The sequence below is a fragment of the Lissotriton helveticus genome, chromosome 1_1, assembly GCF_964261635.1.
Source record: "Lissotriton helveticus chromosome 1_1, aLisHel1.1, whole genome shotgun sequence".
Classification (NCBI taxonomy): Eukaryota; Metazoa; Chordata; class Amphibia; order Caudata; family Salamandridae; genus Lissotriton; species Lissotriton helveticus.
The window spans coordinates 364299800-364316523 of NC_136057.1; the positions used below are offsets into that span (position 1 = coordinate 364299800).

At 44.0% G+C, this 16724-nt stretch overlaps 1 protein-coding gene across 6 annotated transcripts in view; it reads right to left on the reverse strand.

Annotated features, from left to right (window-relative positions):
- CACNA1C (calcium voltage-gated channel subunit alpha1 C) overlaps positions 1-16724 on the reverse strand; it is a 2299705-nt gene that overhangs the window by 191465 nt on the left and 2091516 nt on the right. For all 6 annotated transcript variants that reach the window (XM_078673661.1, XM_078673663.1, XM_078673662.1 and 3 more), the window contains one exon: positions 4861-4952. In XM_078673661.1, the coding sequence (XP_078529787.1) occupies positions 4861-4952 (92 nt within the window). The remainder of the gene's footprint in view (positions 1-4860; positions 4953-16724) is intronic.

A 16724-nucleotide genomic window follows, 5' to 3' on the forward strand; every position in this document is an offset into this window, starting at 1 on the left:
ATCCAGTCCCCTTGATGCAGAAGCGGTATTATTTGATGTAACGCCAGCATTCTGTACTTTTATCAGAGAATGAATCTGTTGAGACATCTGTGATCTAGTATAGGCCTGAACTCCTTGTTTGGACCTTTCTTTGGGACCAAAAAATATCGGGAGTAGATCCCTTTCCGACATTCTTGCCATGGGACCTCCTCGATGGCGTTCTTTAGGAGTAGAGCAGACACCTATTCCCTCAAGAGATTTATACGTTGGGTGATAGTCTTTTGAGGAGGAATGGAAGGTGGAGGGGACTTGAATTTGATTGTGTACCCATTCTTTACAATATTCAGCACCCACCTGTCTAGTGTGATTTTTGTCCACTCTTCCAGATAAAAACGTACACTTCCACCCACCAGAGTGGGTAACGGAGATAGGGGAAGCAAGCACTCACTTCTGTTGCTGTTGCTTGGCAGCAGATGTGGACTGCTTGAATTGCCACCTCTTCCTCTACCAGGACGACGCTGGGAGAATTGTGACCTTCCTTGATTTTGTTGCGAGGACCACTGAGGGGTTTGAACCCTCTGTTGGTTTTGTCGTCAGTCGTAAGGACGGTACCGTCGCCTGAAGTCCTTCCTCTTCTCGAGACCCACAGTTTTAACCGTATCAAGCTCGGTTTTCATTCGAGACATCTCATCATCGGCATGAGATCCGAAGAGTGATGACCCATTGAAATGAAGGTTAAGAATCCGATGCTGTGCTTCAAGTTTCAGTCCTGTGAGCCTCAGCCAAGCTGAGCGTCGAGCACAAATCCCATGCGAGTAGCCATGTGCAGCTAGATTTGAAGCATCCGCTGCTGCACTGATCATTTGTTTGGCTACTAGGCCACCTTCATGCCGGATTTCAAGAAAATCTTGTTTGTCCTCTTTAGGGAGCTTCTCTGCGAAGCGTGACAGGGAGTCCCATAATGAGCGATCATAACGACCCAGCAGGGCCAAGGCGCTTACTACTTTAATGTAGGAAGTCAAGGTAGTACACATTCTCTTCCCTACAGAGTCCATGGCCTTACTGTCTTTATCAGGGGGCCCTGTCTGATTCTTTCGTGCCGCCGACACAATCATAGAGTCCGGTGGAGGGTCAGCCCTCAGAAAGAAGGGATCATTATCAGGAGCCTTATACTTCTTTGAGATCCGAGATGGTACTGACCCAACCGCTGCTGGAGTAAGAAACTTGTGTAACACAGGCTCCAGCAATCCAGGCACTAGAGGGAGCAAAGGTTTGAAGGAGGACTTTTGGTGCAGGGTTTCAAATATCACCGAAGTCTTGGTGGTAGAGACCGGCATTTCAATGTGGAGTTTAGCAGCCCCACGGCAGAGAACCTCATTAAAGGTCAGAACATCATCGATGGGTGATATTCTGCTTGGAGGAGATGAGGAAAGAGTCGGAGAATAGTCTGCCTTGGAATCCGACGACCCTGTGGAAGCCCTACAGCTTCGCCTTCTAGAAGATCGGTGGCGTGATGTTCTACTCCTGGAAGAGCGTGATGATCGCCTCCTCACCGATGGGGACCTTCTCGGCATGGTACGCTTATGTCCCCACGAAGAATGCACTGACTGTATCAAAGGTGACCTTGATCTTGAAGAAGACCGTGGTAGGTTAATTCTGCGGATCTTCCACTCTCTAATATCTCCTAGCCATCTTGGTGGGATATTGGTTGGTTGGGCTGGAGACGGTGCTGGTGAGGGCTCTGGAGATACTTGCACGATCTGAAGCCCTGGGGAGGAAGAAGCACTCCCTGAAGTCACCACCGGGGCGTCACAAGTCGAACGGTCCTTCGACGCCGCCCTAGGTCTCTTAGTTGGAGCAGATGCCGATTTAGATCCCCTCAACAGCGACCTCCTTGACGCCGACCTCCTCGACGTCGACCTGGATCTCGACCTCCTAGACCCAGAAGGCCTTTTTCTTGATCTCGACGACGATCTCTTCGACGTCGATCTTTTCGGCGAAGACGTCGACGGCATGCGTCTCAACGTCGAATGGCTGGTTCTCTTCGGCGTCGAAGCCCTTGGTGTTCGGCTCGACGTCGATTCCAGTGACCTCTCGCCGTCGATCTCGACGTCGGTCTAGAGCCTCTCGGTGGCGAGTCCCGACCTCTTGCCCTCGTAGGCGAGCCAGACTTGGACCGCCTATGCGTGGATGGAGACCTCATCCTCTGTCTCTTCTCACCTTGTCTCGACGGCGAGGGATGTCTCGACGACGAAGGATGCTTCAACGGTGAGGAATGTTTCGACGTCGAAGGATGTCTCAACGGTGATTTCGACGCTGACTCTGAGCACCGAGGTACCTTGGATGAAGATCTGTCCCTCGACGGAGAAGGAGACCAATGCCTTCTTTTTTCACCTCTTTCCTTGCGCTCTTTAGGATGAGAAGAGGGCTTTCTGGTATGATGCTCTTCTTGCCCACTCACTGTTTCTCTCTCCTCTCTCATGAAGGGAATGCAGCTTGATCTTCTGCCTCTCTCTAAGGGTTCTCTTGGAAAACTTGCTGCAGTGGTAACATTGGTCTGGCTTGTGGGATGAAGGCAAACAAGCAATACAGACCGAATGAGGGTCTGACTTGGCCATCTTTTTACTACAGGCCGGGCACTTATTAAATAAGGCTGGCATTTTGATTGGAAAAAATAGGCAAAAGTCAGAAAAAATTGTTGAATTAGTTGGTTAGAGACTAAAGACTTTGAGTGAAGTCAAAAAAATTAAGTTTCTACCAGAAAAAAGTGATAAAATATCACCAACTGGCAAGCTCAATGCTCCAGGATCCTCACAGAAGGAGCCGGAAAAAAGAACTGACCTAACTTTCACCTGTGGTGCGTGATGGGAGCCTGGGAGTTCCTGGAGGTCTTAAAGGCAGGGCGCCAATTTTCCAATTGTTTTCTATGCAGACTGTCTAGGCTAAACCTGCCTCAATGATCCTGCCTGTTTTTACCTTTGAAAATAAAAGTTGTGTGTTTCAAAGAAACTCAGGGCAGTTTTCTTCTTTACGTATATCATATATGGTGACTTATATGTCTTTATTTGATCAAATGTAAAGGTTTTACATGCAGTAATGGCAGTTTTGGAGCCTAATATGGTGTTTTTCAATCTCCATATGTATATGTATATGTATATTATCTATATATATGGATATTTTATTTGTATATATATATATATATGTAGATATATGTGTATTATTGGCTATTGCTCCCGGATCCCGCACGTGGGCGGGACTATTCAGTGCTTCTGACTATTGATGAGTATCCCCTAGAAGAGAACGTGAGAAATGTTGCTAACCGATATTTCTCCTATCAGCAAGCTGCTCGCTAACCTGCATAGCGATAATAAAAGTTGCGTTAGCCGCAGTTAGTGCTACTTTCCTTACGCCTGCTTTCAGTCTGACTTAGCCATTATATCCAATGGAAGGTGGATATAATGGCTAAGTCTGCCCTGCCCTACCATCAAGCTTTCGCCAAACGTTGTGCGATTATCGCTGGATTCCCAGCGATAATGGAACATTTCACAGCTTGCGTATGGAATTTTATCGTTTGGGAGATAAGCGTTGCTGATAGCACGCTATCGCAGTGATAAAATCCTGCGATAGCCAGCAATAATTATCCTATCGCTAAGCACGCTTAGCGATAATTATCGCCGGCCCTTGCTGATATGCCACAAGGTTTCTACACCATACAGGATGGATGATATTCAAGGTACTTAGGAGGTTCTTTTAGGTAACAGTAAATTCAATGCTATACTGGCATACAAAAATACAGATAACAGTAGCGATATGCAGATTCTCCTCTTCAATGAAAGCAGAGAAGAACTCACAAGGTGTGATAGTTTCTTTATTTCCCTCTTACTCAATTCTCCAAACATCTCTATGAGCCTGCCAGTGCTCTCACTGTTTTTTTTGTTCCCTTGGATATCTGAATACTGCCCAATGAGCGTGTATGGGGAATCCCTCAACAGTAGTAATTTGTCAGTGTTTATTTCTGCGGAAGCATGAGTGAGGCTCACACTTATCATTCCTCTGGAACCAACTACATTCTTTTAATGCAGAGATCTTTGAGGCAGTGAGGACATTTTGGATAATGAAGAACATTGTATGTTTGTACCAGATAAAAATGCTTCTTTTAACTGTTAGGGGGATTTAGAAGTAATATAAATTAAGGCCAGGATTTATTAAGGTTGTGCATCGCCCATGGCGACCCAAAACTTAGAATGACATTTAGCAAAGCACGCAAGGCCACCTTGCATTTATCTGCATGGTGGGGGGCGATACATGGTTGGAGCGTGGGTGTTCCCATGCATCCACCCATGTATTCTGAAACATTCCCAGATTTACCAACTCTGGTAGTCCTGGAAATGCGTCCGAATTGTACTTCCCACCAGAGGGAAAACAAGGAGAAATATTTCTCCTCACTGTTTCCTCTTCCTGAGTGTGCTGCATTATGCAGCACAATGCAGCACACTTAGAAAGAGGAAATGGCTCCAAGTATTTTTTTTCACGAAGGAAGGAGATCCTTCCTGTACAAAAACAATCCTGGCTGTAACGTGGGCACCCCTGATCCATGGTGCAAGGGTGCCTGCATTGGCGCTAGGCTGCAGATTGTGTACCAGTGTAGGCAGAGGACAAGAAATTGCCATATCTTGATAGATATGGTGCATTCCTGCTCTCTCCCCTTCATGCAGCGCACTGCAGCAAATTGTCTTGCTGGGCTGTTTGAAAAAAATTATAAATCTAGCCCTAAGTCTGTAATTTTGCTTCACCACAATTGATCACCTGGGCCTCACGCATCATAAAACACACATTTCATCTGCATTCACATAGTGCAGGCTGCCTGGTGTGCTGCCTTACCTGAAGAGCAGCAGCACGGCCTGGGGGAAGGTTTGAAAGTTGTTGTTTCTGTTGATGTCTGTTGTGTCATTCAGGGCGATTTTGCCAAAAACCTTAACAGAAAAAATAACATTGGTGATTAGAAAACGTGCACTGACTGCACCCTCTTGGTTTATGTTCAAATTAACTTAAATGGTGTGAAAAACGTCTTGTAGCATGCAAGCCAGCCCTACAGTTGCTCTCCCAAGATCAAGATGGCCGACAGAGCAGATGCATGGACGTATCTTGTGTCCACAATGACCACAGTGAACTTAACTACTCTGTATATCTAACACATTGATGACAATGATAACAATGAAGATGTTTGTCTTATTATGGCTTCTACCCACGAACCAATGAAGACAGATTTAAATGGAACAACATGAGATACTAATATTGAGAGATGTGAACTTCACTTCACATTGAACTGTCATGTTGTTTTCGACATTTACGTCAGCTTTCATGCAAGGCTGTTAACTGTTATCATTGTGCCTTTTTACTTACATTAAGGAGCATGGAAGAGGAAAGCGCTATTGATTTGGACAATGTTACCTGGAGAGATTTCATTGACTGTATATGTAGCATTTTTTAATGGCGATAGTAACTAACTGTACAATGCAATGGTGATCAAAGTTGGCCCATAAGGGCAGAATCCAGACCGGGTAACTGCTAACTATGTAAATAATTCACATTTACAAATATTGAGTATAAATGTATCCAATATTGATATCCTCAAATCCTGGCATGAATAATGCCTCTATGGATCAATGGCGGAAACACCTTTTTATAGCAACAAAAACTTGAGCTGTAAAAAGGAGAGGCAATTGTAAAAGTATAATCTATCTGGATATGTCAGCATATATAAGATGTCATAGCTGCCTGGTTGTAGTTCAAAATAGCTTAGCCAAAATATTGTCAGGCATAAATATTGTGTCCTAAATTTAGTTTACAAAAATAGGGTCCCATTGGGTGTAGTTTTTCTATTATTTGCTCGAGGTGGGGTGGGCGAGGGGGCGGGGGGGGGTGGGGGGGAGATTTTTAGTAAACAATATTTAGGACACAATGTTTATGTCAGACAAGTTTATGACTACTATATTCCGGTAGCACACCAGCTGCCTTAGTAACCAGATGGCAAAGAGTGGCCTATAAATTGATCCGATTACAGAGTCTTGTTGCTGGGCTGTGTGCTATTTCTGGGATGTGGCTTCATCATGCCATACCTGGTTAGAAAAGGAAAGGGTGGATGTTCTGAGGTCAGGGAGAGAGAGGGGTTTGTGGTCTTTCATACAAAGGATGACATGCATGCTACTGCAATGCACCATGCTCGTAACAGCATCGTACACCAGAACAAACTAAGACAAAACTCCTTACAGACATCCAAATCAGTTCAATTATTCCAAAAGCTAGTTGCCTATTACGGTATGGGACTCATCGATCTTGCTACCACCAATTACCAACTATGTCCCACAGTTTACCTACAAAATGCATAAGATTTTTGGAATAGGCTACTGTCTCACCAATCAAACACCAAGAGCATTCACTCACTACTGTTCATAAATCTGTGTAAACACAGGCTCATTCCCATAAGAACGCATATGCACAAGCCAAATCAAAACGTGGCCTGCAATGGAAACCAAAGAACCACTTGGAAAATCACCTATGGACTACCAAAAGCAATGCGATGCAATACTAAAAGCCGGTTGTGCACTGCACAGATATCCAAAGCATAACCAACTGGAGTACTCTGGGGACAAGGCATGGGACTGCTCCTCTCGTGAGAATGATGCACACTTCCAGTCATGAGATGGTGATGTCAAGGTAGACACAGATATGTAATTGCTTTTGGCAAGGAATTTCAATCAGTTTTATGTCGACCGGAAAATGTAACTTCTTGAAAACAGTGACCAACTTTGACATCCTGCTCCAACTGCAAAATTAAGCCCCAGACGAGGCCTGTACTATCTAAATGGAACAGGGTTTCTGGAAAAAAAAATCGTATTTATCATTAAGCAGTGTAGTTTCATATAAAAAGGGCAGTTAAGTCAAACCACAAAATGACTGGCATCCTAGGCCATGATCGGGTCAAGTGAAACACACGACAATGTATCAAGGGGCCTTTGCAATGAGAAAGGATCAGGAAGTAAAAAGTATGAGACCGAAGCATTTCAATACAGAAAGTACAGCTTTTCATCTGAAGAATGGTCCTTCAGTTGCCTGTCCTGTGAGTATGCTGGTCCTCCTGAGAGTGGTCATGTTGTTGGCTTGAAAATAGATGAACTCAAAAACCGCGAACACACCCAAACTTGCAATTATAACAGACACAAGTTCACGTTTGGATCATCTTTTGGGGCTAGTTAGTATTCAAACACTTAGAACAAATGATCATGTACAGATGAGTGGATGTATGTAAATGGGAAGATTCTCTCAAAACACACAGCTTGCCAATGTGTAAACGAGCACACTGCAAACAAAATCCGAAAATGATAAGATTTCAAATGGCAACATGGGCAAAAAGAAACGAAGCAAGATGCATAGATCTATTAAACAAATGTGCATGGTGCAACACACAGCTGTGGATCACTGATTACGTAGGGCAATCAGCTGCCTTTTTGGGGAATGGACAGGGATGTCAAGAAAATAATTAATTATCAATCTTCACTGCTGCTATGTCTCCCCGTACTCAAATAGCTTATGGATTGTGTGGACATTATTCTGGCCATTTTCACAAGTGTATGTCCAGTCCCCGTTTGGATGGGTAGACGGGTATATATATGGATGGATGTGTGGCCCAATGTGGTACAATCCTTTGTTCTTTTTGCTACTCTCTTGCACAATGGCAGTCGATGGTGTCCTCTAAATCCTTTATTCCAGGGACGATTTCTGGCGAGATGATTCAGTGAGTTACACTCTTGCTGCTGATATTTGGTGTGACCTGAGGGCAATGAATGCACATCCCTGCAATGCCAACTCAGCAGCCAGTCCTTTTACTGTCAGTAAATTGAGTGCCTTGAAATAGGGTAATAGTCATTGCTATTTACAGCACTTGAAGAAGGTAAAAACATATTATTACTATTATTTTCAATCATGGCATCTGGCAGGGACGGAAGCCGGTCGCCAGCTCTAGCTAAGCGGCCAAAACATTTGCATGCTCCTGGCACATATACGCCTCTGGCACCATCGTAAGGTTGCTGGGTACAGGGCAAGAAGCCTCTACTATGCACATCAGGTTCCTCAGTGCCCATGTCTTTCCTTTGGGGTGCATGGAATTGCGCCAGCCATTGGCTCTATTCCCAACTTTACGAGTGGCTTCATTTGGAATTAAGTAAAGAACAATGTTGTGAAGTTTTACTTAGAACAATACAAAAATTACATTCTGCCTCTAACTGGCTTGACCGTGTAATTGAGAACCTGTGCTAAAAGGCACAGGTTAAAATGTGAAAAACACGTGCATAAACCTACTCGCATCATTTCAAAGAGCTGGCCCCGGGTTCTCTGGATCCAGTGATTGAGCCATGTCCTCAGAGTCCTGAGTGTATAATGCATAATTTAGTAAAATTATTTTGGAAATAAATTGACCTGGGTTTAAACCCAGATGCAAAGAAACCTAAAGAGTTTGTTTTATCTTTGCCATTTTCATGGAAAGTTATGAATGACTCTTTAAAGCTATCTGTAAAACATCTGCTTTACAACTCGCTGCAGCTTGTCAATTCTTTCAAACTCAGATTTCTAAATTCGTTCTGACCAAAACTGCACACGTTCAATTTCAGATCTGACCTTTCTCCTGCCCTCTTCCACAGCATAGTACTGCTGAGGGAGGCTATTCTAATGATGTCCACGTTGATTATTTACATAATGTGCTGCATGCAGACCAAAGAAGTATGATAACAAGGAGGCTGGTGGTGAACAATGTTCCACGTTTGACACAACAGTAGGCGCGAGAACCACTGAATCCATTGGCAGCGGTCTCAGACCATCACACCCACTTTAAATATGATCATACTGCCTCGAATCACAAATTATTCTGGTTACCAGACTCTTCATTGCTTGCAAGTCTTCCGCTTACTTTTACTACACTAGGCAGTAATAAACTCACGATAGGGCCACAGGTTGGCACTCAGCTAGGCTATATTGTGAGACCCATCTTGGACACTGAATCCAGCTGGAGCTAAGCAATTAATTCTGTGGTCTTTGCCTGCAACTCATGCAATAGATGTCTACTACTTCTGGAGGTCCGGTTCTAGCTCTCTAGATTTTTGCGGGGCTGGACCTGATCTCCATGTACATGAATCTCACATACTCTATGTGGCTCTTGGGGGTACAATCAAAATCCCTATGCACCTCTTTGGTTAAACTTTGCACATCCTGTCTTATCCACACATATTTAAGCTCCCTTGGCATACTTACCTTTTGTGTTGTATCTCTTTTTGTATTTTTTTCCATACAAATTTGTTTACCTAGGGGTTCTTACAGATTTTGTAAAATATTTGGGGTTTATATTTTCCCAAATGGTGTCCTCTAAAGAGCTTTCCTCTTATCTATGTAATATCTTTGTGGTTGGCCAGGTGGCAGAGAATACTTTTGAAATTTGGTGGAGAGGAATGTCCTATTGCTTTAAATGGACAATTTCTGTCTTGAAGAAGTAGAGAGAAAAGCTCACAGATTGAGGATATAGGAGGAGCAGCAGCAAAAATTGACTTTGGCGAGAAAGAGAACAATGCATCCTGAAGGGGAGAGCTGTGCAAGGAGGCGGTAGAGAAAAATTACTCATGCTCACCATCAGGGTCTGTGCACAGCTGGATAGTAAAAAGTCTAACATTCTATATAGCACTGTCCCTTATACACACAAACGGTCTAGAAAGTATTGAAGTAATTATTATTCTCACTGACTACTTGACTTTGTAACTCCTGTCAGTCTTAACCTGAGGATATACCATGTTGAAAGTACCTTGCTGAGCTCAATGGGATACAGCACAGAGCCCGGCCTGTAAATAAGGAGGCGGGAGCTTCTGGAACACAGCTAATCCAGAACAACTTTCTCATGATAACGATTTGTATGAGACCTGCAAATTTCACACTTCCCCACTCTTTTTGTGTGATACCTTTGCTGGGTTGCAAATCATTAATTAAGCATTCATAAAATCCCCAAATCATTGTTCACTAACCTAGCAATTATGAAATCTGCTTTACAAGTACAAGGTAATAAACAAGGCACTCCGCTCTGGTTGCTTGCATCAATTAGTTTACCCACAAAATGTAATGTTCCAAATTGGAAATCTGCTGGCATCCTGCCAGCATACTCATGTCTAAAATATGTGAGCAGAATAGCAGTTTCAGTAAAAAAAACACTATTATTTTTACTACCGGAGTGTTCTATCTAGCCAAAAAACTTAAGGATCAATAAATCCTTCACAAAGTCTCCTTTTTCTGTGTCTGCCTAAAATTGTAATTATTTTTAAATATACATCACCTCTTGAGGAAAAGTTCTGCCTACGTAGATTGTTCGGACCCTTTCTTTTTTCTTTGTAGTTTGCTTGCTTTCTGCTGTTGTAGGAGCTTCCCATATAGACTTGAATCACTCACAAGAATATTGTAGGAAAATGTATCTATTTGCTCTGTTTTCTCCAGTTTTTACTGTAGAATGCTGGTGTTCTAACTCAGCAGTGGCTACGCTCTACTGGACAGGTACAGCAACACAAATATTTTTAAAACTACATATTTCCTCTTACAGTCTTTCAAAACTGCCTGCCTTTGCAGTAGGCCTTTGGCGGTAAATTTAGTTCCGCTTGCAGAATTTGGGAAATTTCGCGTTACGAGGAGAACACGGAATTGGCCAAAATTCTGTGATCCGTGGCTTCGCGGAATTTTTTGCTTGTTCGCACTTTCAAAATGCGTGTTCACAAGATATTTCTCCCCGAGCACGCAAACAGAGTTCGTAAACAGGTAAAAAGCATCACGTACGGACGGAACAAGCAATTCTGCTTGCTCGCGGAGATTTTTTACTGTCCACGCAAATTCCGCCCACCCCTACTTTGCAGATCAGATTGTATCGCCCTTGTGGGAGCTCAGCCACAGCTCATATCAAGGCTATGGCCTGATCCACCTCCACCTAGTAGTCTGGTTCCTTACAACATAATAATAAATACATGTTTTTATTTGATTTTTTTCTGTTTTTACATTTTATTTTGTTTTACCAAATAGATAATATTGGGCAAATATGAGAACATACTTAGCTGAAATATTCCCAGTAACTGGAAGGGATAAATCTCAGAACACGTAAAAAAAAGATTTTTTTATATTATCTATTGAATTTAAGTGGCAGCGTATGGACTCAAACTAACCCAAGGTTCACAGAAACCCCTATTTCATGTGAACCAAATCACTTTTCCCTTTCCCCATCCCAAGAGGATCTCTGAATAATGGGCTGTTCTAGCTGGTATACACATTTCAGACATCCTCTTTTACGAGTAATAGTTTTATGAATTGCCAAAGTAGTTTAGTCTGTATTTGTTTGTGGCCACTATTCTGTTTTCCGGTTTCCTTAGACCCCAGAGGTCCTGGCATCATCATCTCCCCCAAAAACATATTGTAAATTTGTTTTGGCTTCAAGGTTCTTGGTGGAAGACCACCCGGCACATTACGAGACCCCCACTTGTGTGGAGGGCAACAATGTGCCTAAAGTACTAATGGGCCCAATAAAGGGAGTCTCTCTGCACAACAGAATAAAAATACTTAACGAGTTTCCTTCCTGCAGCTCAGAGACACTTTCCTATCTTCCTGCCCGGAACCACCATGCCTCGTACTGCAGTCCTTGTCAGAACAAAAATCAGTGACAGTTGCACTGCCCTGCCCTACATAGGTCGAGGTAAACATCACTATGACCTTGCAGGCCTGGGGCGGAGGGGTGTCAAGTTCAAATGATTCCAATGGTGGAACCTGTTAAGGATAAACCATTGGAAACCCAGGGATTTCTCTTTCTCCTAATAAAGCAGGGTAACCTTGAGACTGAAGGGGTGGTCTGTTACTGTAGCTACTCAAAGTCACATGTATGTTAACACCATCACTGTAACTTCTGTGCCTTTAGACTATGAAGGCACCAGGATAGAGACAGTTCATGCGACAAATTGCTCACCTAGTTATTTGATCTTGAGAACTGCTTTCAATAGATATTCTTTGCTATAACAGACGAATGCGGGCGGCATTGCATGCTTTATGGTGTTTTTCAAAGAGAGCACACAAAATAAAAGATGATTTGTTAATATAAGATGCCCCAGCCAGCACCCAATCAACGAGCACTAAGAGCCTTTATTTAGGCTGAAAGTGGTATAGCCTAAAGTATGACACTCGTAAGACATAATTATTGCTTATCGCTTAAGAGTGTCAGTATTTCCTTTTGCATTTTTAAATTATTGGTATAGCACAGATTATTAGGTAGATTGCAACATGTGAGCTCGTGGTCTCATTTTTAAGGTTCCTTTTGGGACACACATCATATCATTAGCCGAAGAATTGCAAAAAACACAGAAGAAAGGGTGGCACTGGGAGGGAACCTAGGAAACGTGCATTTTCATTCTCTGACACTAACATTAAATGGTCTACCCAGCTAAGAGAAACTCAGTCAACTATGTGTAGGAAACCATAACCTTGTGTACAGCAACACCCATCACCAATCCTGCTGTCCCAGTGTAGTTTCAAAAGAATGTTATATCCCTCACAGGCACAACCGGGTGTTAAGTGACCATAATGCTTGATATGGAACACCCCCATCAGTCCTGCTCTCCCAATGGAGTTTCAAATCATCTATCTTTAAAAGAATGTATCCCTTATAGATATATGGGCCAGTTTCCCCTTCATCAAGCATTTCAGGGAACTCAATGTCACTCTGTTGCTGGTGTACAAAAAGGGCAACGTGTTAGCCAAGTTTACACATCAGAAAAGTGAAGACATGAACAGAGAGAATACAATCTAATTGCAGACTAGATTATGTAATTAAATTGCATTGTCTTTCCATCGTTTTCTGTATATAGCATCTATTATGATATCACACAGAATTAAGCACTCAATACTGACATCTAGTGTGGCCTGCAAATCTTGAATTCGAAGAAGATAAGGTAAGTGTAAGCTTTCACCCTTTCAGGGTTCAATAACTGAATACAGTTAAACTAGGTAATTCCAACACTTGTTAGCTTTATCACTTAGAAATATAAACAACTTTGGTATTAAGTACAATGTTAAAATACAAGTTAACATTACCTCCTAGAAAATAAGATTTCTGGGGTGTGGCCAGCTGCCGACCAAGATGGCTGCCTAACCGCAAAGCTCTCTCCTACTTCCACACAACATGTCACTAGTGTACCTACCGTAAGGTATGTAGACAGTGCATCAGTTGAGAGACATGCATGATTTACAAGAAACATGGCACGTACACAAAGGTCAACAGCTAGCCTTTACAGATTATTCCACAATACAAAATTCACACTCGCGAATCAACTGCTTGCTCCTGTCTAACGGCCTGTCACCCTGTGTAATAGAAATGTCCATGTACACTCTCGGACCACTCACTGGTCATACTAGAAATTGCTCTCATCAGTGGCACTTCCCTGCATCAGCACTGCTTATAAAAGCATTACCAGCTGATAATAAATCGGCTACTTTGGGATAAATGTTCGGTTAGTGACTCAATATTTCACAGTGTGGGAGCCAATTAAATCATATACATGGGCTTTCAATATCAGGTCGGAGTCGTGAATGCCATTACAACAAAGCTGCACAAACTAGAACACATACTGAAAGACCTTGAAGTACAATACACTGAGCAGCATTCAGAGTCTCTGGTAGCACTCACGAAGAAACATCTACTCCAAGAGGCTGGTGACTGAGAGGTAGAACTTCTCAGAAAACATGCCCTAGTGCGGAAATATGGCAAAGGGGGGAGGCCATGTACAACCCTTGCCTGGATATTAAGGCGGAGCAAGAAGCACACAACAGCGCTGTCGACTGGAAATCGGGGGTCAATTCGCCTCCTTTTCCACACCTTACTTGGGCAAAATTACCTTAATGCAATCTAATAAGTATGTTCAAAAGGTAAGGGGGAATCCCCATATCTCCAAGTACCCCCCATAGCTTGGCCCTAAGCACCAAATCGAAAGCCGTCTTCAGATCCACGAAGATCAAATAGAGGCTGCCACCCTCCATCCTCACCGTTTTCCAAAATATAAGTTGGAGTCTGTAAATTTGGTCCACTGTGGAAATGTTCTACCTGAATTCGGCTTGATAAGGGCTTAGAATATCATGATCTCCCTTCCACCCCTGCAAACGGCCAAGAACTACCCATGCAAAGAGTTTTTGCATGACGTCGATCAGACTGATCAGTCTGTAATTTACAGGGAGAAGCGGCGACCCCTTTTTAAAAACTGGGACTATTTCTGTCCCTGCCCAGGTTTTGGGAATTGGCATTCCCTTCAAGATGGCATTAAATAGAGTCCACAGATAAGGTCCCCAAATTCCTGGTTCTGTCCGGAAGAGATCCCCCGGGATCTTGTCCAATCCCGGCGCTTTGCCCAATGGGAGCTTATTTATCGCACTTAAAACTTCTGAGAGAATGAATTCAATAAGTTCACCCTGGTTAGCACTAGGAACAATTGGAAATACCAGGGTGAACTTATTGAATTCATTCTCTCAGAAGTTTTAAGTGCGATAAGTAAGCTCCCATTGGGCAAAGCGCCGGGATTGGACAAGATCCCGAGATCTTGTCCAATCCCGGCGCTTTGCCCAATAGGAGCTTACTTATCGCACTTAAAACTTCTGCGAGAATGAATTCAATAAGTTCACCCTGGTTAGCACTAGGAACAATTGGAAATACATCTCCACAGGAGACGGGCCGTTCTTTGTGGTATATAGGGCCTGGAAGTGAGCTTCCCAGGCTTCTGCTGATATATTAGGTTCGATAGCAGCCTTGCCCAGACAACTACCAGTGGCAACTATTTCAGAGTTTCCACACATGTAGAGATAGACAGATAGTAGGGCTGCCTGCTCTACTTATTTCTGCCGCTAAGGAGCATATTGCATATCAGCTGAGGGAGCGCTATTCCCATAATGGGAGTAAGTCCTCTGCTCGTAGATTTCTAATCTCACTACATGCTGACGATATCACGTTTTTTTTATCATAGATCCAAACTCTAACTTGCTCAGGCGAGAATATCCAATTCAGAACATTCTCTCACATTAAAATCAACAGGGCTAAATCTATAATCTTCCACTTACTTACAGTGCACTACAACCCCCACTGGAATATCTGATGGGTAGACTCAATCCATTATCTGGGTAATTTCATACCTGAGGCAGGGGCACAAGTATATTGGATAACTATGACCCCACTATGGATTTAACTGCACAGCTGACTGAATGCTAGATCTCACTGCCACAGTTGATGGCTGGCAGAATCACCATAGTAACATGCATTGGCAAAGGCAATAAGTTTTGCCTTTAGGACCTATTGGTTTTGCCAATACCTTTTGGTGATGTAACAGCAAGAACTAGTCATTTCCACGCAAACGTATCCTTCTGTGATTGGCAATTGAATTGAGGTAGAACTAATATACTAATTAACCTTGTACGTTATGAATGGTTATACCAACAACCCAAATATTCTGACTGTTTGAGATTGTCAGGCTATCAGCAGTAAGCTCCTTTCACTAATTCCTCCACCGAAAAAGTCTTTACATAACGAACATGCTTAAAATGACATTTCAGAAAGATGTCTTGCTCCTAGATAAAAGTGTTCATACTACAAACCTTTTGGTTCTAGACAATGCTTATTTATTTTTTTAAAGTGTAGGAATGGGAGGGCATGGCCAAGATGGCAGCGGAGTAGGACGTGTTTTCTAGTCCCTCCGGCGCCGCATGTAGCATCGCGTTGTTCAGCGCCCTCTTAGGTGCCCTTCTGAGCACGAATTTGCGGTACCTGGTGCTCAGGTGTTGCCCTGCGTGGGTCTAGGGTCCCATTTTGCGGGCCCGACCCGAGAATCAGCAGAGCCATAAGGTGCGGCCTACAGGCTGGCGGTGACTGGGACGCGGCCTGTGTCCCTCTGCTGGCGCTAAAGGAGATAGGGCTGAAGCGCTGAGACCTCGCGCCGAAGCGGGAGCTGCGGCGACCTGTTCCCCGGGGCGGACCAGCGGTGGGGGACAGACCCGACCTGCCAGCTTCGCCCTGCGGGCCCGCCTGGAGTAGCAGCGGCGCCAGAGAGTGCGGCGCCAGGGTCCCCGGTGTGGTGATGGGGTCAGGGCCTTGACACTTGTGGCATTGGGGTCAAATGACAGGAAACACACTCTGGGATCGGGTTGCCGGGAAGACCTCGAGCGACCTTCACCGGGGTTTATTATACCCTCGGGGCGTGCCCGCCCTGAGGGGTGAAGTGGATGCATGGATGGTGATACATTGTATGGTAGAGCCCGCCTGGCTCTCTACATCCCTCCTTCATTTCAGTCTGCTTCATCACCAGTTCTTGGTCTTCAGGGGGAGGTACACACAAAGTCCCGTAACTTGTGGCTTGGGCCAGGGTTTGGCCGAAGGTTGTATCTTTGGCTTCGGCCCTTTGGTGATTGAGTGTCCCCAGCCGGGGACACCTCTTCTTGCGCTCCGCAGGTCGGGGAAATGTCGGCCAATGCGCCCGGCAACGGCAATGGATCTTGGTTTCTCCTCTGGTCTTCGACCGACATTGGATCATCAGATCCTCTCACCGATGACGAGGCTGTTGGAGACAGACCGGCTTGTCGTGGCCCGACCTCTTCTTCCTCGCTCTGGTCATCTGTTCCTCCCCTTGCTGGTTTAAAGCATGACACATTTCGCG